The sequence below is a fragment of the Protopterus annectens genome, chromosome 14.part0, assembly GCF_019279795.1.
Source record: "Protopterus annectens isolate FY-2018-M chromosome 14.part0, PAN1.0, whole genome shotgun sequence".
Lineage (NCBI taxonomy): Eukaryota > Metazoa > Chordata > Ceratodontiformes > Protopteridae > Protopterus > Protopterus annectens.
In genome coordinates this window covers 818,373,258-818,400,755 of record NC_056748.1, presented here as the reverse complement: position 1 = coordinate 818,400,755, position 27,498 = coordinate 818,373,258, and the positions used below count along the sequence as shown (strand labels likewise).

Sequence of the window (27,498 nt, the reverse complement as noted above, 5' to 3'; positions counted from 1 at the left end):
CAGACATAATTATCAACAGCAGATGAAATAAATAAATAAATAAATAATTCTATCTTAACTACAGACAGTTATAAAACGTGAAAACATTACTAACAATGGTAATTTAAGATTTTAATGCAAAGGTAAGGGAAAGGGAAAAGGACAGAAAAATACCAACAATGGTACAATAAAAGGTACACAAAAGTGTAGGAATGGCAACAGAGGATGCATTCTAAAAAGAGAGGGAAGTTATATCTATAAATCTACTTTAACTCACTGAAAAAAAGTTCTAATTAGAGAGTTAGTCAGTGACTATGTCCTTATGTGAAGGTGTTAAACAAGAACTGAAATATGGTTGGGAACTAGTGCATTATGGGTAAGGGAGGAGCTCAAGAGCTTTCAGTGCTCCATGACCTGGAAAAAAACGTCAGAGTCAGATCCAAACCCTTTTGTTGAGGAATGAATCAAAATGACATGATCAGATCATAACTTAAATTTAATGCTACAGACTGCCAAAAAAAGCAATTAAAAGAAAATGGAAATTCAAATCTATATCACACATAAAGGAAATTCTGGGTAAAAGCGATGAAAGAACTGGAGTTGGGAATCTTTAGAAAAGGAAACAGGCAAATGTCATACAAATAAAATGGAATTTCTGGGAAGAATATGTGGAGAATAATGTTCAGGAAGTAGAGCAAGGTTTAAGGGAAGGCAGGAATTGAACAGTCTTTGTAAATTGGAGTGAATGAAATTTGTTAAAAAGAAACCACATATGTATATAGCATTACAACAATAAAAACCTTATTACAGTTTGTTTTCTTTTCCACTTTTGAGTGTAAACCATGTTACAGCTTAGAGATGCAAATATTTAATAAAGATATTTAAAAAAGCAGTCTACATATTTGCTTTCAGTCATCAGTATTTACACTTTTTGCAGTCTTATCTATTAACCTGCTAGCTATTCTATTTTACTGTTCTTTCTACACATTAATCTGCATGTACTGACCCCCAAATGGTATTTGTTTAAATGCACTTTAAATCAGCATTAGGAGATGTGTTGAATATTAAGAAAGGGAGTAGACTTTGGCTTCCTTTTTTTTTTTTTTTTTTTTTTTTTTTTTTGCTGCCAACATCAGTATACTCATAGCATTACCTTGCCTTCTTACTTCTAAGCCTAAACTCCAACCTAAAGAAATCACTTCCTTAGTTAAAACTACCTGTTCACCCAGTATTTGTATCAAGACATTTTCTATAGAATTTTTTTTAAACTAGTGAGGTTACTCTCAAAAGACTTCCTCTCTTTTCTCTCTCAGATCTCTACTATCCACTCTCCACTTGAGGAAAATTGTGAAGTCTACTTGTGGTGTAAAAGTACCTGTGCAGACACTTCTAGATAAATATTCTGAACAGTCTGGATTTTATTACACATTTAGGTGACCTGTATATTTCTTCCCATTGTTCTTTTGTGATTTATCTATCAATTCTCTTTTCCCAGTCCCTCCTTGACTCTTCTTAGTTTTGTAGTCATCAAGGAATATTTTGCATGCCTGCTTATTATTCCTTTCTTAACTGCATTCTCTGTTCTCATTTCAATTAAAATGTTACCATGGCTGGTATGTTTTGCTGTCTCCCCCACTCCCTCTTTGCTTGTACTCTTCTATCACTCCTTGGTAATGGAAGGCAGTCTCTAGTATGCAACTCCAACAAATGTTTAGCCTTTTCTCACTTCGCAAACATGTTCCCAATACCTTGGTTCTTTAGCTCATTTTCTCTTGTTGATTCTAGCCACCTTTTGTCTGACTACTATCTTTAACTGTAGGTATCTATATAGGCAGGATATGTGTGCTTATTAACACCCTTCAAAAGTAGGGTAAATAACAGAATTACGATGGAAGTATATGCGTAGTGCATGTTAATGGGAAGTGTTACTGTGAAATTTCTTTGTTCACTGTAATTTATGTATGTCAGCTTACACTGCAGATCAATAATGTGGTAAACAAGTAAGACTGTTAACCATCTTCCATAAGTGCTTGTGTCCAAGCAGGACAGTCTCTCTGTTTTGGCTATTCCCCTTCAGTTAAGATCAACTTTTCATATCTGCATCTATGGAATTCTACGTGTGGTACATATGTATTACTTATTTTATTTATTTGACATTTGCTTACCGGGATAGTCCATCTGAGTTACAAACCATTTTCAGTGGAGGCCCAGGGAGAAAAGCTCCACATTTATAACCTGGTTACACATACTATACAATCGGTTACTTAGTATTTAAAGTCTACAGAATAATATCTAATATCTATGTGGCCATCCATGGATGGCCTTAAAGTAACCCTTCAAGTTTGGCAATCCTAATTCCCCCTGTGTTGCAGGAAGGATGAAATCATCCCATTTTACCCTAGCCCTTTTCCCTTTACATATACATTCCTTCAGTTCTTTGTTGATTACTGTCTATATCTTTTTCTCTAGTTGGTAAATGTATGTTTGACCCATGCATAATACTAGTGAGACTAAAACATTTTTACTGCATGTATTGCATTATCCAAATCCACAGTCATATTTATTTATTTATTTGTTATCTGATCACAGGGTAAGTGGATAGGTCTACTGACCTCTTTTCAGCCATAGCCCAAGCTAAAAGGGGAGAAAATACATCAGTGTCTTTCAACTGACAATAATATATACAAAATGAGTACATAGCAACATTCTGAACTTCATGGTAAGACTGAATGCAAATAGGGTAAGATTTAAGGATCCAGTAACAGTGCACTGAGGGAAAAATATATAAATATCTCAAAGTAAAGATATGCATAAAATACAAATCAATCATACGTATAAATACATAACCTCCTACACACATGTCAAATATTTGCTTATAGGATGACACATTAAAAAGGCTGCAAAACATTTATTAAATGTATTCTATTATTCATGGTATGATATAAATTACCTAACCACTGTCACAGTAACAGTTGCAGGTAAATTCAGTAAAGAGGGAGAGTCTAGTCTTGAGGTCTCTTTCTTTTTAACTATCTTTTATTTAGTTTCCTCCCAAGTATCTTTAGCTTGTCAGTGTGGTTTCTGTTTTAATCAAAATAACCAAATACTTCATTTTACCTTTCTCCATAAAGATGGATACTGCTGGATTAACTCATGCAGGTAAATACTGCTTCTGTTATCGCCTTTGTCTCGCCTTCATTTATTTCATAGCCACATAATACTTGAAACTGTCTCAATACATTTAAAGAATACAGATATCTTATTCTGGCAGCCGCGGTAGTGGTGCTGCGGTAGCGTTGTCGCCTCACAGCAAGACGTTGTCCCATTTGATTCTCAGCTAGAGCGGCTTCTGTGTGCAGGCATGTGTGAATGAGCGTGCCTTTGTTGAAGGTTGGTAAAACAGCACGTAAAAATCCACTACTAAACATTAGTGGACCGGAGTTCCGCTGTGGCGACCCCTAACTGGGATAAGCCGAAAGAAACAACAAGATATCTTATTCTGGCACTGTCAAATTACAATACATTATCTGCAAAGCAAGGCCAGTTTCTCCTGGCATCTGTGCCAAACACAACCATAAATTTATGAACCTTTCATTTTTCTAGCTAAATGCTCAAGGTATAATGCAAACAGAAGTGGGGACTGCAGGCATAACGTCTTAGTTCCTTGCCTCAAATCCAATCTATATGAAACAGCCCCTCTCACCTTTATTCTTGTCTTTCAACCTTCATGTACTTCAATATTAACTCTACTTATTTATTTAGATAATCCAAATCCTGCCACTGCCCAGTTCATAAAGTCCCAGCAAATCATGTCAAATACTCTCTCTGCATTTAGACTTACTGGTAGTAATGATGTTTTCTTGGCCTCCAATGCATTCGATATCATCACTATTTTATTAGTGCTATAGGATGTCTGGTCCCCCTTCCACAAAGACACACACATCCATGTCTATCAATCTTTGTAGAGCTTTTCACACTCACTTTGCCAGTATATTCATAAAGACTTTATAGTCATGGTTCAAGAATAAAACTGGTCAACACAACAGACAGTTTGCTGAGTCCATACCCTCTTTTGGTAACACTGCCACTACTGTACCTTTTCAGGTTTCTGGCACTTCCTCAGCTTCTGTGCAACTATTGTTATCTATTCAATGTGTAGATACATTTACCTCTGCATATATAATCTGTATCTACACTAACCTCTATTTTTTTAAGTAATATTTATTTTTTTCACTTTTAAGATATTGTGGCTGGTATTTATTCATTATATATTACCTGAGAAGAGAGAATTCCTTGGCACTGGAGGCTGTCAGGCTGCTGGTATTCACCTCTGGTTGCTCAGACTGCTCTGCACATTACTGTTCTGTGTAGTTTTTGTATTTGGTTACTGATTAAGAGTGGCACAGGTATGAAGGGTGTTGGTCCCTATCAATGTCTAGGGTGGTGCTAGTATTAACATGCCAGGACAAAAGTTGCAGACAATTGGAAAACTCTACCAGCCTTCCCTTTGAATTATATGGTATTGTATACGGACACATGGTGTGTGTGTGTGTGTGTGTGTGTGTGTGTGTGTGTGTGTGTGTGTGTCTGTGTGTGTGCGCGCGCGCTCATGCATGAAATATAATAATTTCCTTGAAAAGTAGTTTCTATGGGTGAGGAGGCACTAACAACACTGACATTCATGGTGAGAAAAGGCCCTGGGGTGTTACTAATTTGTCAGTATGCAGTTCTAATCGGGATGTGGATACTGGACGTCTATACAAAGGGTAGTAGTGCAAATTTCCTGAATACTCTTGAAACTAAGTTGTGCTTGTATTAGTCTGCAAATTATGTTTAAGTGCACTTTTTCTACTTTAGCCTGCTGAATGCCAGTAGTGTGACTCATGAGACCTTCTCTCTGGTGTCCCCTCAGATCTCTTTGTGGGCAGTGTACTGGATTCAAAGTCGAAAACTGGCTTGCCAACCATCTCCTGATCTTAAATCCAAACAAAACCAAGTTACTTCTCTTCTACCCAACCAATAGATCTCCGACTGAAAACTTCACTATAAAATCCAATAATGGGACCATCATCTCCCCAGACACCTATACAAAGCTATTAGGAGTAAACATTGACAATAAACTCAGATTTGATATACATATCAACCAAGCCATTAAGTCAGTCAACAAGAAACTTGGGACCCTATATAGAATTAAAGCCTTCCTTACCCCGAATGCCAGGGCAGCCACAGCCCGTTCACACCTTCTCTCTACCCTACTATATGCCTCTCCTGTCCTCACTCACCTTAACAAATCTGATCTGGCCAAGCTCTCATCCTGCTATAATCACATTGCCAGGTTCGTTACAGGCCTACCCTACAGAACACACCACTGTACTAACCTGAAAAAGCTTGGATGGATAGAATTCCACACCTTCTTCACCAGTCCCAACTCATAGAGGCCTTCAAAATCCTTAAATAACCTGAGAATACCCCAGCACTAAAAACTTAATGACTCCCTACTCCAATCTAAGCTGCCTTCGCCAGCAAACAGACTCCTTGTCCAAACAACTAAATCTCTCAACCTAGGTGGTGACACGCTATTTGCCAACACCACTGGTAAAATATGGAACTCTCTCCCAAATAACATCACGCTTGCAACTTCTCTAAGTCAATTCAAAAATAGTCTAAAACTCCACTTCAAGTCACACTGGCTATGTCCTTGCTCAAACCCAGACTAGCTCTGTGCCATTAACTAAAACATAAACAACTAGCTAAGATGATAAGTACTTTGTATACTGTGATAAAGAAATATGTATCCTGTCTAACTCTATGTCATTATACTGCCTACCGTCCTTGCTAATATGTTATTAATGTTACATTTGTAGTAATCTTAGAAATAGTAATGGCAGTCTTGTACTTGTATGTAAATAGCCTATGTTTTTGTTAAGTTCTTTCAGCTCATTCACTGTACCTAATTATCAATGTAACTCTGTTGGAGCTTTTCACCCCGGGCCTCCGCTGAAAAAGGACATGTATCCAGTCGGACCATCCCGGTTAACAAATGTAAAATAAAATAAATAAATAAATAATTCAAGGACTATAGCCCCTGTCTCTCATATCAAGAATGACAGTAGGGTGGCAGTGGCCGAATTCAAATCCCATCTGTGCTAGACTGGTTGTCACATGTACAAAGCAGCCACAGCACAACTGTTACTGATCGTTACGAATGCATTTGAGGAGACTACAAGTTAAATGGCAACAGCACTATCAACAAAAATACTAAGCTGCAGTCTGATAGGATGCAGCCTATTAAGTAAGTGGTGCAGGTTTTAGTTTCATTATCAGGAAAATGACAAAAATCACACACTTAAAACCAAAAGGCAGGGTGTAATATTTTGCGTGATTTTCAAAGTCAGTAATTCATTAACTTTTCCAGACTGAGTCCACTATGAGGAATTCAGAGAAATAACTCTAAAGATAGTTAACCTGTCTGTAGTAAAAAAACAAAACAAAAAAACTTCTAAAAAGTCTTTCTAATAAATACATTTCATCTGTAAACTTTGTAGCCAGAAGCACAGTTTCTGCTCTCAAAACTGCACATACAATCTGTGCATCTGTCTGAGCAGTCTTTTTGCAGCAATATCATTGACATTAACACATCAAGCAAAAAAATAATGGGCAAGTACTAATTCAATAAAAATCAGATTACTTTGACTGAACCTGTTAAAAATGCTATTGCTAAGGAGGACTGCTTAGAACAAAATAAAAGAGAAAGAGAGAGAGAGAGAGAGAGAGAGAGAGAGAGACCAACAGATGTGAGAACTATAATAAAGATAACCACTGTTATTTCACATAAGCAGTAATAGAATAGGCCCAGAAAATTCTATTAATTCTATCAAGAAATGCTGCCATCTAGTAGACAGAGAAAGTTGTTCTACTGATCTGTTGCTTGAAATATTCCTCTTCCACGACAATACCATACTGTTCTTTACAAAATGCAGAGCATTTCAATCGGTTATAAAGTAAATATGTAAAATAGTTTACTACCTTTGTTAACTACTGCAGTAAATTACCAGTGATCAGAAAATGGAGCGTTTGCTCCAAGCCATTCACTACAGGCAATCATATAGGGTGGCATTTCATTGAAAGTAAAAGTACAAAACTGCACACTACAAAAGTCATAAGTAAAAAGATAATCACCTTGTAATGGACCCAGTCTACTGCATCCCGAACATCCTGAAACATACTTCTGAAGGACATGAAAAGGTCTCCATCTTTAAATCCTGTTTCGCAGCTGTAGCAGAAATTTAAAAAAGTGTTATGCATAACACAGAAAAATGTAGATTGTATATAAAAATGATTCTGTTATAGGTAGCAAGGACAAATATGTGCAGATTCCTTAATTTGATAAGTTGCATGCCATCAACTCCTTAAAAGGTTTAAAATGTGATCCATCACTGACTTTCTTCTATTATCTTTCACCCTCTGCAGCAAAGGTCAAATCTTTTCTACATTAGAAACAATCAGCAATATGTATAATATGTCTCTTTTACAAGTCCAGGCTAAAAATGGTGTCAGCAGAAATTAATAAATTTCCAAACTAACTTAAGTTTAGTTTATCAATTAATACAGACACTTGTTTAGAGCAAAATTACAATTCAAACAGCATTTCAAGAAAATGGAATAAATAAAAAGAAATTTGGGGAGGCATTTCTATGCAAGTTACTTCTTTACAAGAAAACAACTATAATTCTTATGCTATACAGCAAAGGAAAGCCAACATTGTCCTTTAAAAGGGCAATGGTAAAACCATTTTAGGAGTGCTGTATATAATTCTGAATGTCTTGCTTAGAGACAAAAATTAGGCCAAAAGAGAGTACAGAGAGGGCAATGATGATGGAGAAGGCAAGAATAAGATCATGATCAGAGGAATGTATACACTACAGGAAACACAGTTAAACAAGTGTTATGAAGTGGATATTCACAAAAGTTAGAGGACAAGCAGAAAGGGGTGTAGTACAAAAGAAAGAGGAACTCAGGAATAAGCAGAGACAGCAAAAGGAAGAATACTTCAAAATGGATTAGGATGCATTACTTGTGTGATGGAGCCTTAAAATGCTTTAACACGAGGGTTGATACCAACTATGACAAAAGAGGAGTTCAGAGACAGACAAAGAAAGGGAAGACTGTGCCAGCAAAGAAGAGGGGTGGGGAAGCTCCACTGAGACTAGCTACATCACTTGGATGGACACAATCATACAGAGGTATGCCTCCTGTCAGTACCTTTGTACACTGCAATGTTTACTTGCAAATGAAACTGTTAAGAATTAACCTAAGTGACCATCTTTCAGGTACAGAAATTAGAAGTTATGTACCTACCATAACGTTCCATGTTAGTTGTCTTCTCTCGCCTTCTTTCTTGCTGGATGGGTTCGGAGCCGATCCTCGGCTCCGACTCGGCACTTGCTTTAGCTTAGGAACTCCTTTTACCAGCTCGAGGCAACCCTATATCCCATGATGCAAGGCGGAACTACCTCAGATCTCGTTTGGTAGCTAACCTACCCTGCTAGAGACTATCCTAACATAATTAGGAACACAAGTTCCTAATAGAAGTCCTCATAAGAAGGCTCAGGAGGAAACAACCTAATAGGAACTTTTCAAGATCTGTCCAGGCCAGGGGGAAGGAGGGAGGACGAAGAAAGAAGGCAGAGAAGACAACTAACATGGAACGTTATGGTAGGTACATAACTTCTAAATGTTAAGTTGTCACTCCTTCATTCTTGCTGGATGGGACCGCGTCCCTAGCACCTGTATCCCGGGTGGCTCAATGGAACAGACTCTTGAGAACTGTGGAACCAAAACTGGCCCTATCTCTGGAGGCCAAGTCCAACTTGTAATGAGAGACAAAGGTATGAGGCGTAGCCCAAGTAGCTGCTGCACAAATGGTATCAATGGGTAGTCTACCCTGAAAAGCTGCAGAAGTGGATAGACTCCTGGTTGAGTGTGCTTTTGGCTTAGAAGATAGCTGCTTGCCTCTGAGAGAGTACACATAGGAAATAGTGGAAGTTAACCATCTGGATAATGTCACTTTAGAGACTGGAAGACCTATCCTGTTTTCTGCATAGGAGACAAATAATTGGTCCGATTTTCTGAATTGTTTAGTTCTATGCAAATAGTACCTGAGCTGACGATGGACATCCAAAAAATGCAGTTTCTGTTCAGCTCTGTTGGAATAGTTTGGGAAAAAAACTGGTAGGTCTATAGATTGGTTAATGTTGGTTTGAGATACGACTTTGGGGAGAAAGGAAGGGTTAGTTCTTAATGATACCCTGTCCTTATGAAAACCAAATAAGGGGAACGAATGCAGTGAGCTTGAATCTCGGAAACCCTTCTTGCAGAAGTGACAGCCAGTAAAAATATAGTTTTCCAGGTCAATAACTTCAAAGAACATGAAGCAGACGGTTCGAAGGGAAGTAGTATCAAGGATGCCAACATTAAGTTTAGATCCCATTGCGGAGGAGGATGCTTTATAGGTGGTTTTAGGAGAAAAACTCCTCTCAGAAAGGCCTTGCACAATCTATGAGACATAATGTTATTGTCATGCAAGCCAACATGATACTTGGAAATAGCAGCCAGTTGTACTTTGACTGTAGATGACGAGGATCCTGAATGAAAAACCTCCGCTAGGAAATCTAAAACCGAATGTACAGGAGCAGTAAAGGGATCAATATTTCTGGAATTTGCCCAAATAGAAAAACGTCGCCACTTGCTAGCATAAACAGTCCTAGTGGACGACTTCAAAGAAGACACTAAAATGTCTCTGACTGAGTCCGAAATCATCGGTAGCCTGGCTAGGGTAGGAAGTGGAGCAACCAAGCAGTGAGGTTGAGAGAATGAATGGCCCGGTGCTGCTGACCCGAATGGTGGATCAAGAGATCCGGAACTGGGTCCAGATGCCAGGGCTGCACCAGAAGGTGACGATGCAGAGACGGAAACCAAATTTGTCGAGGCCAATATGGGGCAATGAGGATCAACTTGGCTCTCAAAACGGTGGCTTTCTGAATGACTTGTGGAATCAAGGGAAAGGGAGGAAAAGCGTACAGAAGTCCCCGGGGCCAATCCTGGGTTAGAGAGTCTCTCAGGGGTTGGCCTGGAAGGAGAAAGAGAGTGAAAAAATCGGGGCACTTGTTGTTTTGAGGAGTAGCAAAAAGATCGCAACAAGGAATGCCCCACTTCAGAAAAATCTGATCCACTACAGATTGATTGAGAGACCACTCGTGAGGCATCAGAATGGATCTGCTCAGCCTGTCCGCTAATAGGTTGGACCTGCCGGGGATGTGTGTTGCTATCAGAAACCGCTGAGAAGAGATCGCCCATTGCCAAAGTCTGAGAGCTTCTCGACATAACGGATAGGACCTGGTCCCGCCCTGTTTGTTGATGTACCAGACCACGGACATGTTGTCCGTTTGTACTGCAATAGTCCCCGTGGGAAGAAAGTCGTTGAGGGCTTGCAACGTTAAAAGCACTGCTCTCATCTCCAGGACATTTATGTGCAGATGGTATTCTATGGGTTGCCACGTCCCGTGGACCATCCTGCCCTGATAATGCCCCCCCACCCGATCAGAGAGGCATCCGTAGTGACTGTGGCAACTGGAGGAGGGGGAATAAAGGGTCTGCCCTGATGAAGAAGAGGGGAAGATATCCAACAGTTCAGATGAGCTCTGCATGACTGTGTGACCAAGATTTCATGCCTCATCGGGAGACTGCGGTACAACCACTGTGTGAATAGCATCCACTGCAGAAGACGCATGTGGAAGCGAGCCAGTGGTAGAAGAACAATGGCCGCAGCCATAAGACCTAGAACCTTCAGTATAAATCTGGCTTTGATCTTGTTGCTTTGCAATAGAAGCCGAACAAATTTTTGGATGTCCAGAATTCTTTGATCTGTTAGTCTGGCTAACATTTTGACGGTGTTTAATTCTGCGCCTATAAAGGTGATAGATTGGCAAGGCAGCAGAGAAGATTTTTCGAAATTTACTGAAATTCCCAAACTCCTGCAAAGCTGTAGAGTGTAGTCTCTGGACTGAAGAAGCTGACACTTGGTGGTGGCGGAGAGGAGCCAGTCGTCCAAGTAGGGAAACACCTGGAATCCTTGACGTCTCAGATGAGCTGTGACCACTGCCATGCATTTGGTAAACACTCTGGGGGCTGAAGTGAGGCCAAAGGGCAGTGCTCTGAATTGGTAATGACTGGTCTCTAGCCGAAAGCGGAGAAACCTTCTGGAGTGTCTGTGGATCTTTATGTGATAGTACGCATCCTGAAGGTCTATAGAGCACATCCAGTTGTCCTTGCCCAGAAAGGGCAGAATGGACTGAAGCGTGACCATCCGGAATCTTGCCTTCTTGACAAATCTGTTTAGATTGCTCAGGTCTAATATTGGTCTCCAATCTCCCGTCCTTTTGGGGACCAAAAAGAATCTCGAGTAGACGCCGGATCCTACCTGGTCTGCCGGCACAGTCTGGACGGCTCTTTTTTCTAGGAGCTTTGAAACCTCCTGTTCTGCCAAATCCCTTTGACCGGGTGAGATGTCTGGAAGGGATTGTAGAGGTACGGGAAACCTTTCGAAGGGGATTTTGTAACTCTCGGATATGATCGACTGTACCCACATCTCTTGAGATAGGGATTGCCAGGCTACTGGGTACAGCGAAATCCTTCCCCCGACTGCCTCCAAGGGTGGACAGTCGGGCAACACCTCAGGGATGCTGAAAGGGCTTCTCAGGAAGAGACTCCCTGTTGCCCTGGTTCTGAGGACCCCCCCTGCCTCTAGGGCGGCATCTATTATTGTTACCCCCTCTGCCTCTGGGGGTAAACTGACCACGCATCCGTGTAGCTCCTTGGGCTTTACGGAACCACATCTTCCCCCCTTCTGACCCTTGGGATATGGTCTAGAAGGAGTGGAAAACTGGACTCCAACGGCAGAAAGAGTTTTACCGTCCTGCTCACACCTGGTCAAGGTATCCTTCACCTGAGGTCCAAACAAAGCCGAACCATCAAAGGGGGTATTAGTGAAGGACGCCTTAAAGGGGTCCGCAAAATTACAAAGCCGCATCCAGGCTTGGCGTCTAAGAGCAACTCCTGTGCCTGCGGCCCTGCTCGCTCCATCGGCCGCATAGGATATGAGCCGCATGGAGGAGTTAGATATGGAATTCAGGATTGCAAGCTGCGAGGCAATCTTTTCCTGAGCCCCAGCAGCAGAAGGATCCTGGACTACTTCACCCAGTTCTTTGAGAATATCCCGTTGAAGCCTGGTGAAGTGACAAAGATAATTCAGCGAACACATAGCAAAAGTCGCTGAAGAAAACATCCGCTTTCCATACCTGTCCATGGTCCTAGAATCCTTGTTAGGAGGATGGACAGGTACTGAAGGATCCGCCAGTTCCTTCTTAGTGGCCGCCGCCACCACCATAGCATCCACAGAGACACCCTTGGAAAGGAACTGTTTGTCCGAAGGGGTCGTGATGAATTTGGATGGTCTCCTGGGGACAGGTTCCACAGAATCTGGAGCCGCCCACGCCTTCCGAGCCACTACCTGCATCAGTGGGTCGAAGGGCGGAGACACCCAGGAGGTGGAGGGTCGGGATCCAAAGCCTCCAGGTATACCGACTCATCCTCGGAGGGGTCAATGGAGGCCAATTCCCCTCTGTTTGAGGAGCTCAAGGATGTCTGAAAAGGAGACATCCTCAGAGGGGACCGTGGGGAACCCTCCGACTCATCTAAGTCGGTATCAGATGTAGTAGACTCAGGGAGTCTGTGTGTTTCCTCTTACACGTCCTCTTCCGAGGGGTTCCCCTGCAGGATCAGGAGAAACCTCGGAAGAGGAGGAAATTCCCAATGGGGAAACCTGGGGCGATGGATCACTGGGCCTGAGAGCAAGAGGCTGGCAAGAGGCGTCTGCAGGCACTGATGGGGGAGGGGCTAGAGGGATGGACCGTTGACCAGGCTCAGAGGCCAGGACACTCCTCATCACCTCAAAGGCTCCCTCCCGGGAGGCCGGAATATCCCTGCTCGAGGAAACAGGAATGCCCGGCACCACTGAGAGGGAAGGCCCCGAGGCCGTTGTCGGCGCCGAGCTTACCAAAGCCGAAGCTCCGAGAGGGAGAGCGGGTCGGACAAGGGTCCGATGCCACTAGCCCCTCGGAGCCGACAAGGAAACCCGACGACCGGATCCCTCCAAGGAAGGTCTCAAGGAGGAGATCGGAGCCGAGGATGACGGAGCCGAAGGATGTATCGGCTCTGGCACCAAACAGTCGCTGTCCCGAAGCTCCGGCTCCGAACTCTGATGTGGAGTCGGAGGAGGAAGTTCAAGGGTGAGGCTATAGCAAGTCTGTTGAGACGGGCTATGGAGCATTTGGGCCAGTGCCTGAGACTTCAACAGCCTGCTTACCACCCTCTCCAAGTCGTGGTCAGACAGCCTGGAAGATCTCGAAGATCGGCTCCGATGGCTCCGCTCCGACAAAAGAGGAGACCCCGGAGCCGAGTGGATACTCAGTAATGAAGGGGACCGAGATCTCTTTCGGGACGGAGCCATCGGAGCCGAAGTCCCCTGAACTCCAGATGGAGCCGAAGGTTTCTCGGCTCCGATGCTGGATAAAGTGTCGGCTCCAGCCGGAGCCGACAAGGCTACAGTAGATAAGGTATCGGAACCAGCCGGTACCGAACCCACTACTTTCGAGGCAGAAACATTGGTTCCAGCCGGAGCCGATCTCGGCTCCGATGGAGCCGGAGCCACCGGAGGAGGCTTGGAAACTGAAGCCTGAGCCTTCGGTGGCTTAGAAGGTTTCCCAGACCCTGCTTTAGAGGGAGAACCTTCTGGCTTAAGTAAGCCACGGAGGATAAGTTTATTCCTCCTTTCCTGCAGGACTCTCTGGCTAAAGGAGTGACACAAAGCACAGGAGTCCTGCAGGTGCAAAGGCCCCAGGCAATAAACACAAGAAGTGTGACCGTCTGTCAGAGACATTTTCTGACAGCACGAGTCACACTTCTTGAAGCCTGAGACCTTGCCTTCCCTAGACATATCCTAGGAGGAAGAAACACACACAAACCCCAACAAACACACAAAATTAATCCCCTACACACAACACACAGGAAGGGATTAACAACTGGGGTTTTAGGCCTAACTAAAACTTTACACTAAAGGTTTAAAAAGGTTATAAAAGTTTGAAAAACAAGGGAATAGGGTGGGCTGTAATACACTACAGACTATACTATGACTAAAAGGGGAAAATAAAACCCTAACTAAGCTTCTCTTTCTTTGACAAGAAATTCACTTACCTCTGCTGGTAAAGGAGACCTCTTTCGCTAAGCGGCAAACGAGATCTGAGGTAGTTCCGCCTTGCATCATGGGATATAGGGTTGCCTCGAGCTGGTAAAAGGAGTTCCTAAGCTAAAGCAAGTGCCGAGTCGGAGCCGAGGATCGGCTCCGAACCCATCCAGCAAGAATGAAGGCGAGAGTGACAACTTAACATACAGACTTTCACAATCATAAGTATGGGAATCTGTTACATAAACAGCCCTTCAAGCATAAGGGCTGTGTAAAACAAATCAGCTATCAAACTTAGAGAGCGCTCCCCTGGAAGACATTCTCTTCCGAGCTACAGCCTCAGTTTCTAATTTACACTTGAAAGTATAACTTCATCTCATTCACGGTATATGTCCGACCTCTGAACACCACTTCAGCATTCTCCTAGTCAAACAGAAACAATTCTGTAATAATTTTTTGGTTTGTTTTTAAAATTAACCTTTTCAGCATACTCTGTTTTCATAATGCCAGAAGAAAAGACTATCACAAGTACTTTTTGTTAAAATTACTTCAAAGCACAACTTTGACACAATCTCAGATACCAATCAATTGTCCCTGACACAGCTCATATTAACAATGCACAACTGGTAGGAAAATCTCAATTTGCTAACATCAAATAGTTTAATCAAGAAAATGCAGATGTGGAATGTAGTTTAACAGATGTGGGTGTAGAATACGAGATTGACAACCACACAATGTCTGCTTAATCAGAAGACGCACCTCCATCAAATACAGCTGTCACAGGAAATAGAGACATGAGCAACACTGATACCATAATTCATGGCACCTCAGAAGACAATGAAAGGTCAGATATATAACAGGTTCTTACTGCATTGGTTGCTCTATGAAAAGCCCCACAGTTAAGTACTTAAGGGTCCCAAGATAAGTGCATCTTTACCAATCAGAATTCAGCAATGTTTTATCCCCCCAGAAAAAGCCCTAACTGTATGGGTGCACGCCATGATGTAAAATGTCATGTACATAAATACTCAAGTATCCAGGCCTACCAGTTAGCCCATAATTCAGTGGTGAGTACCTCCATAAACACTGAGAAATAATGAAGATATCACAATCACTACACAAATAAAATACAAATGTTTACTTCCAAGATTTACCAGGAACTCCCAACAGGAGCAACATGGAGAAGAGCATGCCAAGGCCATGGAAGGACCTCTGCTCCCTAGTTTCTGCCACCATAAAGAAAACTGGGAGATTTACGAAGTGGTACAGGTGCAACTCTGAAAATATCTGTGGAAGGAAACTTGGGGTTTGTCTTGAATTTGTCTCGAGGGACATCCTACTCTTTTGAAATACCTGATATGATGCCCTACACATAAGGATCTGAAGCTCCAAGGTTCTGTGCAAAAAAGTGACAATTACCGGAATCAGAGTTTTTCAAGAAATTCATTTCTATGCCACTGAGTCAGCAAGTGCAAATGCCAGACAGGAAAGCCTATCAGCCATTTCAGGTTCCATTCAGGGGAATTCAAAAGGAAGATGGAGATGCAATACGTCTTTAAGGAACTGTTTGATCAGCAGGTGCTGGTCTACAATCCTGACTTTCACAAAGTCATGATTTACAGAAAAATATGATGCATATATCCTGACCATGGAATAAGTGAGGCTCAAATCATGGAGATATCTAAGACAGATCTTCATTGGCTGCAAGTTAACCAATTTGGGAAAAACAGGGTACCAGCAACCCAAAATAAGAAACAATTGTACTTTGAAGCACAGGCCTGTTAAGTGTAAGACATCATAGCAGCTTCAACAAAGTACAGTTGTGTAAAAACTTACCATACCAGTAGACGTCTTTCTCTTCATTGTCACAGTATTCTTTACCCAACAGATTCCCTGCCGAGGGTAGCTCAACATCCGGCCAGTATACCAAAGTCTTAGGAATATATATAGATGTTGTATGTCACCCGTATGCTCCCAGCACAAGGAGTAGGGTATAAAGATGACATACGGACGTACACACCTCAGAACAGAAAAGACCCAAAAGGAACAAAACTTCCTAGGAATAGGAGGAACATGTGCATACAAATGTAGAAAAAGGAAAGGAATTCCAGGCCAAGAAGATAAAAGAAATAGGGAGTAGCAAAAAGGGGGAGGGTAGAGTGAGCAAAAACTGTAACAGTGACGAGAAGGACATCTACTGTTATGGTAAGATTTTACACAATTGTACTATGTCCTGCCATATTATTGCTGCAGTATTCTTTACCTATGGGAAAGTACAAAAGCTCAACAGGAAAAATGGCAGGAGAAAGGCCCAGAAAAGCCCTCTAGAAAACCATGCAGGACAGCTCTGGCAAAGCAAGTTCTTACTCTGGAAACAATATCCAACTTGTAATGCTTACAGAAGTTATGGACAGAAGTCCAAGTAGCAGCCTCAAGGATGGAACTGTTATCCAATCCTTTGAAAAAAAAAAGTACCACAGCAAGCAACAGCTCTGGCAGAATGAGCCTTTACAGAGGTAGAAAGACATTTACCATGGAAGGAACAACAAAAAGAAATCCTTGAGATCCAGGTGGATATGGTTTGCTTAGAAACAGCTACACCTAGAGCACTGGGATGAAAGGAAACAAAGTTGTTCATATTTGTGAAAAGCCTTAGCCTTATCCAAATGATATCTGAGCTGTCCATGCAAATACAAAGTGTGAAGAACCTTCTCACTACCAGACTTGAGGAGAAGAAAAAAGACAGTGCACATTAACAGACTGATTAAGATACAACTCATTAACCACTTTGGGCATGAAAGAAGGATTAATACGAAGAGACACCATGTCCCTGTGAAAAACTAAGAAAGGAGAAAGAGTTAAAACAGCCTGTAGTTCAGAGACTCTTTTAGCTGAAATAAGGGCCAAAAGAAGAACAGTCTTTCAAGTACAATGTTGTAAGGAAGCTGAAGCCGCAGGCTTAAAAGAAGCCGTAGTCAATTTTTCAAGCACAAAACTCAGGTCAGAGAAAGGTGGAACAAGCTTCTGCTGACCTGAGAAGAAGGGCGCATTTAAGAAATCGTTTGCCACAAAACCTAGAAGCAAGAGGAGGAGTCAATGGCAGACAAGCAGAAATAGCTGAAAGGTGGGCTTTAAGTGAAGAATATGCTAACCACAGCATGCAGCAGTTCACACAGATATACGAGAACCAGAGTGATCCCCACAGAAAATGTGTGTTGGTTACGAGAAAAGCACCAGACAGAAAATCTCTTCCATTTAGACAAATATGATTTTACTTCTAGTAGGTTTCATGGCCACCTGCAGAACCCTAAGCACTTCCTCAGAAAAAAGGTGCCTGAGAGGAATCAAAACCCTTTCACCCACAGTGTCAGTTGAAGAGTGGACAAATGAGGATGAGTCAGACTCCTTATTTTGTGCAAGAAAGTCCACTCTGTGAGGTAACCTGTGGTGATTGCCCTGGCTAGGTAAAGAAGGGGAAACCAATACTGTCCGGGTCAAAAAAGAGTCACCAGCAAGACTTTGGGGGAGTCTTGATTGATCTTGATAAGCACTCTCGGTATCAGAGGAAGTGGAGGGAAGGTGTACAGAAACATTCCCTTCCAAGAAAAAAGATACAGCGTTCACCTTCCAAGTCGGAGGACTTTGGACTCTAGCACAGAAAAGAGGAAGTGGTCTGTTCAAAGGGGAGGCAAAAAGTACAGATGTGTACACGTACCATAAATGTAGATGTTCGAGTGCATTCACTGTTGCAGTCATCACACTTGGGTTATCTGCCTGCAGGTAGCCCTCAGTCGGCCTGAATACCAGAGTCTTAGTATTTCTGCATCAGATGCTTTCGCTTCTTCCATGACGTCAGGTCGTCAGGGGTATAAAACAGGCAGCCGACGCCATTACATCGGTTTTTCTTGCCCCAAATGTCAGGAGCCCCCAAATGGGGAGCTAGTATATGGGGTGGAACACCACCAGTAAAAAGTAAATACCAATGCCATTAGGAATGGCCATACAGAGGAGAGACAGAAAGACAGAAAAAGCCAGGGGGGGGGGGCTGTAGGGAGGGAAACCAGGACTGCAACAGTGAATACACTCGAGCATTTACATTTATAGTAAGTGTACACAACTGTACTATGTTCTTCGTGTTTCACTGTTGCAGTCATCACATTTGGGTTGATTCCCAAAGCTGAGGAAAGGTGGAGACAGTCAAGAAGTGTTAAGGCTGGCTAGTAGGCGTTCCAAGACTGCAGTAGCAAATCCAGCCCTGTATTTAGAAAAGATAGGTAAGTGGTAATACTTGCTGAAGGTGTGGACAGAACTCCAAGTTCCACCTTCCAGGATGTCCCTGGTAGGGACTCCCCTGAGAAATGCTGTAGAGGTAGAAGTAGCCCTAGTGGAATGTATTCTGACCTCCTGTGGGGTTGGTTTCCCATGGTGCTTGTAGCACAAATGGATGCAGTGTGCTATCCATTTGGAAATGGTTTGTTTTGAAATGGCTTACCATCTGCCTCTGTAGCAAAGCTAACTAGCAGCTGGTCAGATTTTCTGAAAGGATTGGTCCTATCAGGGTAGAACCAGAGGTGCCTGTGTACGCCCAAGAAGTGCAGGATCCTTTCCCCTTTATTCTGAGGGTTAGGGAAGAAGGTTTGGTAAATGGATGGATTGGTTTAGAGCCACATTGGACACCACCTTAGGCATAAAGGACGGGTTAGTCCTGAGGGAAACCCTGTCAGCATGGAAAATAATGAAGGGTTCCACAGCCATTAGAGCCTGTAACTCGACACTCTTCTAGCTTAAGTTATGGCTAAAAGCAAGGCTGTTTTCCAAGAGAGGAATTTTAACTCTACTGAGGCAGCAGGTTCAAAGGGGGGACATGTGAGCTTTTCCAGCACAAAGTTAAGGTCCCAGGCAGCGCTGGGTGTTCTCCTAGGGGGCCTTAAGTTGTTGGCCTCTCTCAGGAACTGTTTGAAGAGAGGATGAGAAAATAGAGATGACTCAGTTTTATAATGAGCTGAGATGGCAGAGGCATGAATCTTAACGGAGAAGGATTGTACAGTTGTGTACACTTACCATAAATGTAGATGTTCGAGTGTATTCACTGTTGCTGTCATCACACTTGGGTTATCTGCCTGCAGGTAACCCTCAGTCGGCCTGAATACCAGAGCCTTGGGATTTCTGCATCGGATGCTGTCGCTTCTTCTATGATGTTAGGTTGTCAGGGGTATAAAACAGACAGCCGACGCCATTACATCAGTTTTTCTTGCCCGAGATGTCAGGAGCCCCCCAAATAGGAAGTTAGTATATGGTGTGGAACACAACCAGTAAAAAGTAAATACCACTACCATAAAAAATGGCCATATAGAGGATAGGTAGAAAGGATAGAGAAAAAACAGGGGGCTGGAGGGAGGGAAACCAGGACGGCAACAGTGAATACACTCGAACATCTACATTTATGGTAAGTGAATTCTGGGACCACCAGAAAGGTGTTGAGAACTGATAGATCCAGGATTGGGCACCAAGAGCCCTCTTTTCTGGGCACCAGGAAAAGTCTGGAGTAGAAACCCTGACCCCTTTGTTCTACTGGAACAGGTTGAATAGCTCTGATACTGAGCAGGGAAAGTACTTGCTTTTGAACCTCTGCCCACTGGTTTGGAGGAAAAGTCTGAAAACCTGCTTGGGGCTGGCAGTGAATGGAAGTAGAATTTGTACCCCTGGGATTCAATGTTTAGGACCCATCGGTCCTGAGTAATGGGCATCCAGTTTTTTGCATGAAGGGCAGGTTTTCCTTCTAGGGGCACAAGTAATTAGGCAGAGCTGGAAAGGATAATTGAAAAGTCATTGTGAACGTTTTCCATAAGGGGGTGGCTTACAACTCCCTGTTTTTGAGGTGGGGGCACTCCATTGTTTAGATCTCTGCAATATACTGAGACTGTAGTCTGGGTGGCCTGTTTCCCCTGGGTTTGGTCTGGGAAGGCCTGGAAGGGGCTGGAAAAGACCAGTTTTTTGAAGGCCAATGCCTACTGAATCTAGGTGGCTGCACTTGTAAGAATTTTTTGGCAGTTTGCATAGATTTAGCTTTTTCTTCCCTCTTTTTAAGAACTTCTTCTGCTTTACTGCCAAACAAACAGTCCTTATTTAAAGGAGCATCTAGTAATTTGGATTTGACATGATCTGGCAAAGTTTGTTCCTTCAGCCAAGCATGCCTTCTCAGTACAGACTGAGTGACTGCAGCCCTGCAAGATGCTTCGGCATCAAAGCCACACTGCAAAGGATGCTTATTTACTTGGTTTGCAGAATGCATTAGCTATTGTAAATCTTTATTTTCTGCACAATCTGGAAGTAACAATATTTTTTGTTTAATTAATTGCATAATATGTTGCTGATACTTCAATATATGAAACTGGCAATTCAATGCCCTGATGGCAAGAGTTGCAGAGGTATATACCTTCTTACTCCATCTGTCTAAAGCTCTGGAATCCCTGTCAGAAGGGGTAGGATTTTTGGCTGTAGTAGCCGTAATACCTTTAGGTCCCTGGGAAATAGTCTCTGGATCCGTAGTAGGATTCTTGAAGAGAAATTTGTGGGAATCAGGTACTCTGTAGTACCTGTCAGGTTTCCTAGGGGCCGGGGGTAATGTATCTGACTGGATTCCATAAAAACATCATCTACAACATCCAGGACAGGGGGTATAGCTACAGGCCTGTGCTGAGGCAACTCTAAAAATTCTTTAAGTCTCTTTTTGGACTGAGGATAGCCTTGGCATTCCCAGCGGAAATGCTCTCTTAAAGTATGCAAGGTTTCACCAAAAGAAAAATCCTCTGGAGGGCAGGTAGAGGGAATGGATTCCTCTCCATCTGAATCTTCATATGCTGATAAGGGCATGTCCTGATAATCAGAAGGGTCAGAGTAGAATTATTAAACTCAATTCTTTGTCTCTTAGCAGGGTAAGGCTGGCTTCCCCTAATTAGGGTAATAAGATCTTCAGCCATTCTAAGCATTTGTTTTTGTGGCATAGGAGCTTGACTGGACCACTGGACTGGTGACTAGCTTAACGGAAGCGTCGTCGGCAGTTTTGGACCTATGCGGTCTGTCTCTGTCTTTATCTTTACGTTTTTTCGGAAGATCAGTGGTCAGATGGCTTATCGAAGCCATTTCGGAATATGGAGAATGAGAGCAAAAGAATTTAGCAACAAAGATAGCCCGACGATGAATGGTTTGGGCGTTAAACAAGGCACAAAAATCTCTGTGAGGTATTTGCTTTCCACAGGCAAGACAATTGTTAACTTTTTCTGACATCGGTTAGAGCAAGAAAAAAGGATCCCCAACGGGGTGCTTAGCTTTAGAAGACTTCAGGATTACAAACTCGAAACTGAACATTTCATGTAGAGATGAAGAGTATAATCTGTGTCCATCATGAGTTGGTGCCTCATGGGGGCCGTGAGGAGCCAATCGTCCAGGTACGGAAAGACCTGGAAACCTTGCAGCCAGAGATGAGCTGAGGAAAAGACGCACTTTCCAAAATGGTAAACCGCCCAAGACTCCCTGTTTGGGGGATGAACCGTGGAGCTCTGGTCAGCGAGCTCCTTTTTTGAAGCTGTGGCCATCGCAATGTCAATCGGGACAGTCTTACTCCAAAACGTCTTGTCCTTAGAGGGGGCTTAGAAATTTGTTGGGCTTTTTAGGCACTGGTTCCACTGTCCGGCTCCTTTCATGCCCTGTCGGCGATAAGCTGGACAAGTTTGTTGGCAGGAGGGGAACACCCAGGTAAAAGATGGACCTGTCCCGAAGGCCTTCAGAAACACGGATTCCTTTAAGAATTTCGAGGATGTCACCAAAGGATACATCCTCCAAAGGAAGCCTGGGGGACCCATCTCCCTCCTTAAAATCCGTGTCTTCGGTGAGGGACTCTCTAGGGGAGTCCAAGTGCCTCCTCTTCCACATCCTCTTCCGGGGAGGTTCCTCCGTGCGGTGGGCTCAGTTCTGGGGGGGGGGGGGTCTCAGAAAAGGCAGGGACCCCAAGGGAGGTAACACCTGTTTGAACGTGCTCACAAGGAGGGCTGACCCTGGAAGGAAGATGAGGACTTGCTGCCTAAGGTCTAGAGGGGCTGGGGAGGACCTACAGACAAAGAAGCATTAGCTGCTCAGCCGGAGGAGGTGGAAAGCTGACAGGCTGAATGAAGCCCCCCTCTCCTCCTCCACAGTTAGAGTCACCCGAGAAGGAAGGAAGGACCCCAAAGCAGTGCTGATGTCTCCCGACGATACCAGCCCCAAACTGTCCAGTGTGGAGGCCCCCAGAGTTTGGGAATGGTCTGGCAACTCAGGGCTCCACCCCATCTGCCAGGAACCAGCAATGAACTCTCGGGGCCAAGGCATAGCCCATACCAAGGGCAGCGGAACAGGGCCTGCCAGTGGCTTTGACGGTGTGGGGAAGAAAGGTACCCTGGACACCATCAGCCTCTCACAGGGCATGTTCCGATTCTAGTGATCCAAACCCTGTTGGATCGTATGAGCACAGCCAAGACCCATGGAAGGAAACGGACCCCTAGACAACTGAGCAGGGGATGGTAACAAGCCCAACTCGATTTGGGCATTGAGAAAACTCCTCATCATCCTGCTCATGTCCGAGGGGAGCAAACTTCTGGAGAATCTGGAAGAGATAGAAGAATGCACCAACCTTGCAGGGGAACCCAAAACTAACCCGTGGTCTCGTGAAGAAGATCAACTCCTATCCCCTGGACCCGAGCTCCTAGATCTGGAGGGTTAGCTGACAATTACAATAGGATCCGGTGTAAGCAATGAATCAGAGGACCTTGACAGATCCGAGGATGTGAACGAATCTGACAGACAGGTTGGTTCCAAAGACAGTCTACAAAGTGTCAGATCCAAGGGCTTGCAAGGCATTGAGGCTTTGGCTCTGACAGAATGATCTGTGGGTCTCGGAGCAGCAGAGCCCAGATCCGAAGCCAAGGAGGCTGGACTCGGATCAGAGAACCTCTGCTTTTTGGAGGAAGGATCCCTGGAAGAGGAAGGCTTCCTTTTTGGATCTGAAGAGGTCTTAGAGGGGGAGTCGGAGGGTAAAGGAACCCCTTTAGCAAGCCCCTTTAGTATATGCTTGTTTCTGTGGTCTGTGAGAGCCCTGGGGTTGAAAGCGGCACAAATGTTGTATTCAAACTCCAGGTGAGATTCCCCTAGGCAACAGACACACTCCTCATGCGAGTCGGAAAAATAAGTTATGTCTTATCATAACGTTCCATCTGTGTTGTTGATCTTCTTCCATTCATCACTGATGGGTTCGGTTACGAGACCTCAGAACAGAGTCGGCCTAATACCAAGCTCACGTACACAAAACTCTCGAGCTAAGCTGCTACCCACAATGCCCTTCTCCCAGTTACCTCGATCGAGTTCGCATGAAACATACAGAAGTAAAAAGCAGAGGCCATTTCTGCACAAAAACCCTGAAAACACCATAAGGGCCATAAGATCCACCAGGAGTCTTTGGTGGGGGACGGAAGGTGGGATGTGATGAATGGAAGAAGATCAACAACATAGATGGAACGTTATGGTAAGACATAACTTCTTTATCTGATGTTGTTAATCTCCTTCCCAGTCATCACTGATGGGACAGAATCCAAAGCTACTTGAAAGCCTGTGTGGTCTTATGGAAGAACATTCCTGAGTACCACTGAGCCAAGGCCGCTCTTCCCCCGGAGACCATGTCCAGCTTGCAATGTTTGATGAAAGTGTGAGGTTTAGCCCAAATGGCTGCTGCGCAAATGTCGTCCATAGAGGCTCTACAGTGAAAAACAACAGAAGTTGCTATGGTTCTCGTTGAAAGTGCCAGGTTTAGGCTCATTCACATGTGAATATGAAAAGGCAATACAGTTTCTGAGCTATTTTGATAAAGTGACTTTTGGTACAGCACATCCCATTTTTGGTCTAGAGAAGGAAATGAAAAGTTGATCTGACTTGCCGATAGATTTAATCCTTTCCAAGTAAAAACATAGTTGTCTATGTATTTCCAATGAATGTAGACAGTATTCTCCTTTATTGGAATAATTTGGGAAAAACATTGGGAGTTCAATGGACTGGTTCACAGAGAAATCAGAAATCACTTTGGGGAGAAAAGATGGATTAGTACGAAGAGATACTCTGTCTTTATGAAAAATTAAATATGGGCTCTTGATGCATAAGGCTTGTAATTCTGACATCCATCTAGCTGATGTGACAGCCACCAAAAATAGAGATTTCCATGATAGAAATTTGAGGTAACTAAGTGGACTTGAATGGTAGAAGCTGATGCTCCATTCTCAAAAAACTCAGAAAGGTATTGAAGAATAACAGAGACAGGAGCTGAGAGGGGGTCTAGCATCTGTTCTTTAGACCAGAGAGCAAACCTTTTCTACTTATCTCTGTAATGTTTTCTGGTGGATGGCTATGAGAGGCCAGAATAATATCGAGAACATGGGAGGAGAGGGTTTCCTGCCTGGCGACTAGCGGAAGTGGAGAAACCAAGCTGTCAGTTTGAGAGTGGACAGAGCTGGGAGAGTCAACCCTTGGGGGTGAGAAATTAAGTCCGGACAAGTGTCCAGGATCCATGGAGGTTGTAACAGGTGAGGCCGGAGGAAAGGGAATCGCACTTGATGAGGACAGAATGAGGATCCCCTTGCATCTCAACCGAACTGCTATCTTCAAAAATAGGGGTATCAAAGGAATTGGAGGATAAGCATAGAGGAGACCAGTGGGCCAATCGTGAGTCAAAGCGTCTCTCAGGGACTCCCCCCTCTGAGGGAAAGAAGACAAAGAAACTGCTGCATTTGTTGGTCGAAAAAGGAAGCGAAGAGATCGCAGCAAGGCTGGCCCATCAACTGAAAATATGTGCCGTCATGTTTGGATTGAGACACCACTCGTGTGGAAGGAGGATACATCTGCTTAGCCTGTCCACAATCATGTTGGAGCTCCATGGAATATGCATTCCTATAAGAAAGCGGTTGGAAGCTATCGCCCAGTGCCAAATTCTCATGGCCTCTCGACACAGGGGGTAGGACTTGGTTCCTCCTTGCTTGTTGAAGTACCAGACTACTGACATATTGTCTGATTGAATCGCAATCGTTTCCAATGGAAAGAGAAGATGTAATGGCAGCAACGCCAACAGCATCGCTCTCAACTCCAGAACACTGATATGCAGGTTGGCCACTAAGCTGGACTACGTGCCTTGGACTGTCTTGAAAATGGCCCACCCCCCATCCTACGAGGGAAGCATCTGTGGTAACCGTGGCATTGGGTTGAGGGGTCTAGAAGGGGCGATACCACAGTTTTTCTTCTGGCTTCATCCACCACAGGAGATCTTGCTTGCAAGAGTTGGTAATGAGGATCTGTGAATTTAAGGAGTGAAGATTTGCCAACCATTGGGACAATAGGAGCCACTGTAACAGTCTCATGTGTAATCTTGCCAGAGGAACAATCGGAATGGCCGCAGCCATGGACCCCAGAGCCTGGAGAACTTCTCTTGCTGACACCTTTCTTTGACAGAGTATCAGTCGTACTTGCAATCTTAACCTCTGAAGCCTGTGAACTGGTAGAGATACCAGGCATGTTCGAGTACTGAAAACTGCCCCTATAAATTCCAGTTGTTGGGTAGGTTGTAGATTGGATTTCTCCCAATGGACTGTGACGCCTAGAGACTCCACTAGTGAGAGTGTGTATCGGAGGGCCATGGTCAGGATACGCTTAGTGGGGGTGGAAAGGAGCCAATCGTCTAAATATGGAAACACCTGGAATCCTTGAAGTCTCAGATGAGCTGTCACCACTGCTAGGCATTTCGTGAACACTCGGAGGGCCGTCAAGAGACCGAATGGCAGGGCTCTGAACTTATAATGATTAGCTCCGAGCCAGAAGTGAAGGAGACTCCTGGAGCATTTGTCCATTTTGATGTGGTAATATGCATCCCGGAGGTCTATCGAGCACATCCAAACATCCTCCTGTAAAAAAGGGAGAATGGATTGAATAGTGACCATGCGGAATTTGGTCTGAACCACTGACTTGCTTAGATGGCTGAGATCCAGAATGGGTCTCCAGTCCCCAGTCTTTTTTGGCACCAAAAAGAATTTTGGGTAAAAACTGGAGTCGCATTGGTCTGGGGCGACTGGTTGGATGACTTTTTTTTGACACAGCTTTCTTATCTCTAAAGCCGCTTCTTCCCTTTGACTGGGTGGAACATTGGGAAGGTGCTTTTTGTAGGGTTTGGACATGATGTTAGAGGGATGTAATAGCCAATAGAGATTATTCTCTGCACCCACCGATTTTTTGCAATAGAGTGCCAGACAGTTTGGTGCAGAGAAAAACGAGCCCCGACTGCTTCCAGAGGAAAGCAATCGGGCAACGCTTCAGGAGGGTAGATAAGACCATCCGGAGAAAGAATCCTTGGAGTCTTGATTTCAGGGACCCCCTCTGCCCCTAAAGGGGCATCTTCCACCATTGGAACCCCCTCTGCCTTTAGGGGAATCCTCACCATGTGCGTTGCGGAAAGGGCCTTGAGATTTTTTGTGCCATATTTTTCCACTCCTCTGGTTCCTGGAAAAAGAATGTTGGGGCTTGGAAAAATGTAGGCCAACGGCAGACAAAATCTTTCCATCCTGCTCACACTTGGCCAGGCTGAACAAGGAGAAAATTACAGTCAGCTGCCTGTCGGGTGCCAGGATCCGCCACATAATGCCTGCACTCAAGTCACTCCACAACAAGTACAAATATGACTCTGTCATTGTCCATGTTGGAGTGAATGGCTTGAGAAGTACCTCCTTGGACTACATGAAAAGATACATGGAAGAGCTCTCGGATCATGTGGCCCAGGCAGGTATGACCCTAGCCCTGAGTATATTCCTGCCCTCGCCCAGAATGACACCACAGTACAAGGACAAAATGATTGACTTCAACAATTGGCTAAGCTTCTGGTGTCATTCAAAGGGGATCCAGTATCTGTCTGCCTGGGACGACATGATCGACAGACCATGATGCTTTGCCAGAGATGGTCCGCACCTGTCGCCCCTGGGATTCAGGTTACTGGCTAAGGCTCTTGCCACCCCTATAGTGCCTTTTTTAGGTAAAGTTCAAAGGACAAAACCATCACCGTAAATGGTACAAGCATGCAAAATCTGAAGGTAATGCTACACAATGCTAGAAGTCTAAACCTCAAAATGCACTCTCTCGAGGCACTCCTAAAAATGGAGAACATA

General features: G+C 43.9%; 1 protein-coding gene across 2 annotated transcripts in view; it reads right to left on the bottom strand.

The window, feature by feature from the left end:
• Nucleotides 1–27,498, bottom strand: part of NT5C2 (5'-nucleotidase, cytosolic II) — a 2,665,542-nt gene that overhangs the window by 1,395,370 nt on the left and 1,242,674 nt on the right. For both annotated transcript variants that reach the window (XM_044056570.1, XM_044056571.1), the window contains exon 8: nucleotides 7,159–7,252. In XM_044056570.1, the coding sequence (XP_043912505.1) occupies nucleotides 7,159–7,252 (94 nt within the window). The remainder of the gene's footprint in view (nucleotides 1–7,158; nucleotides 7,253–27,498) is intronic.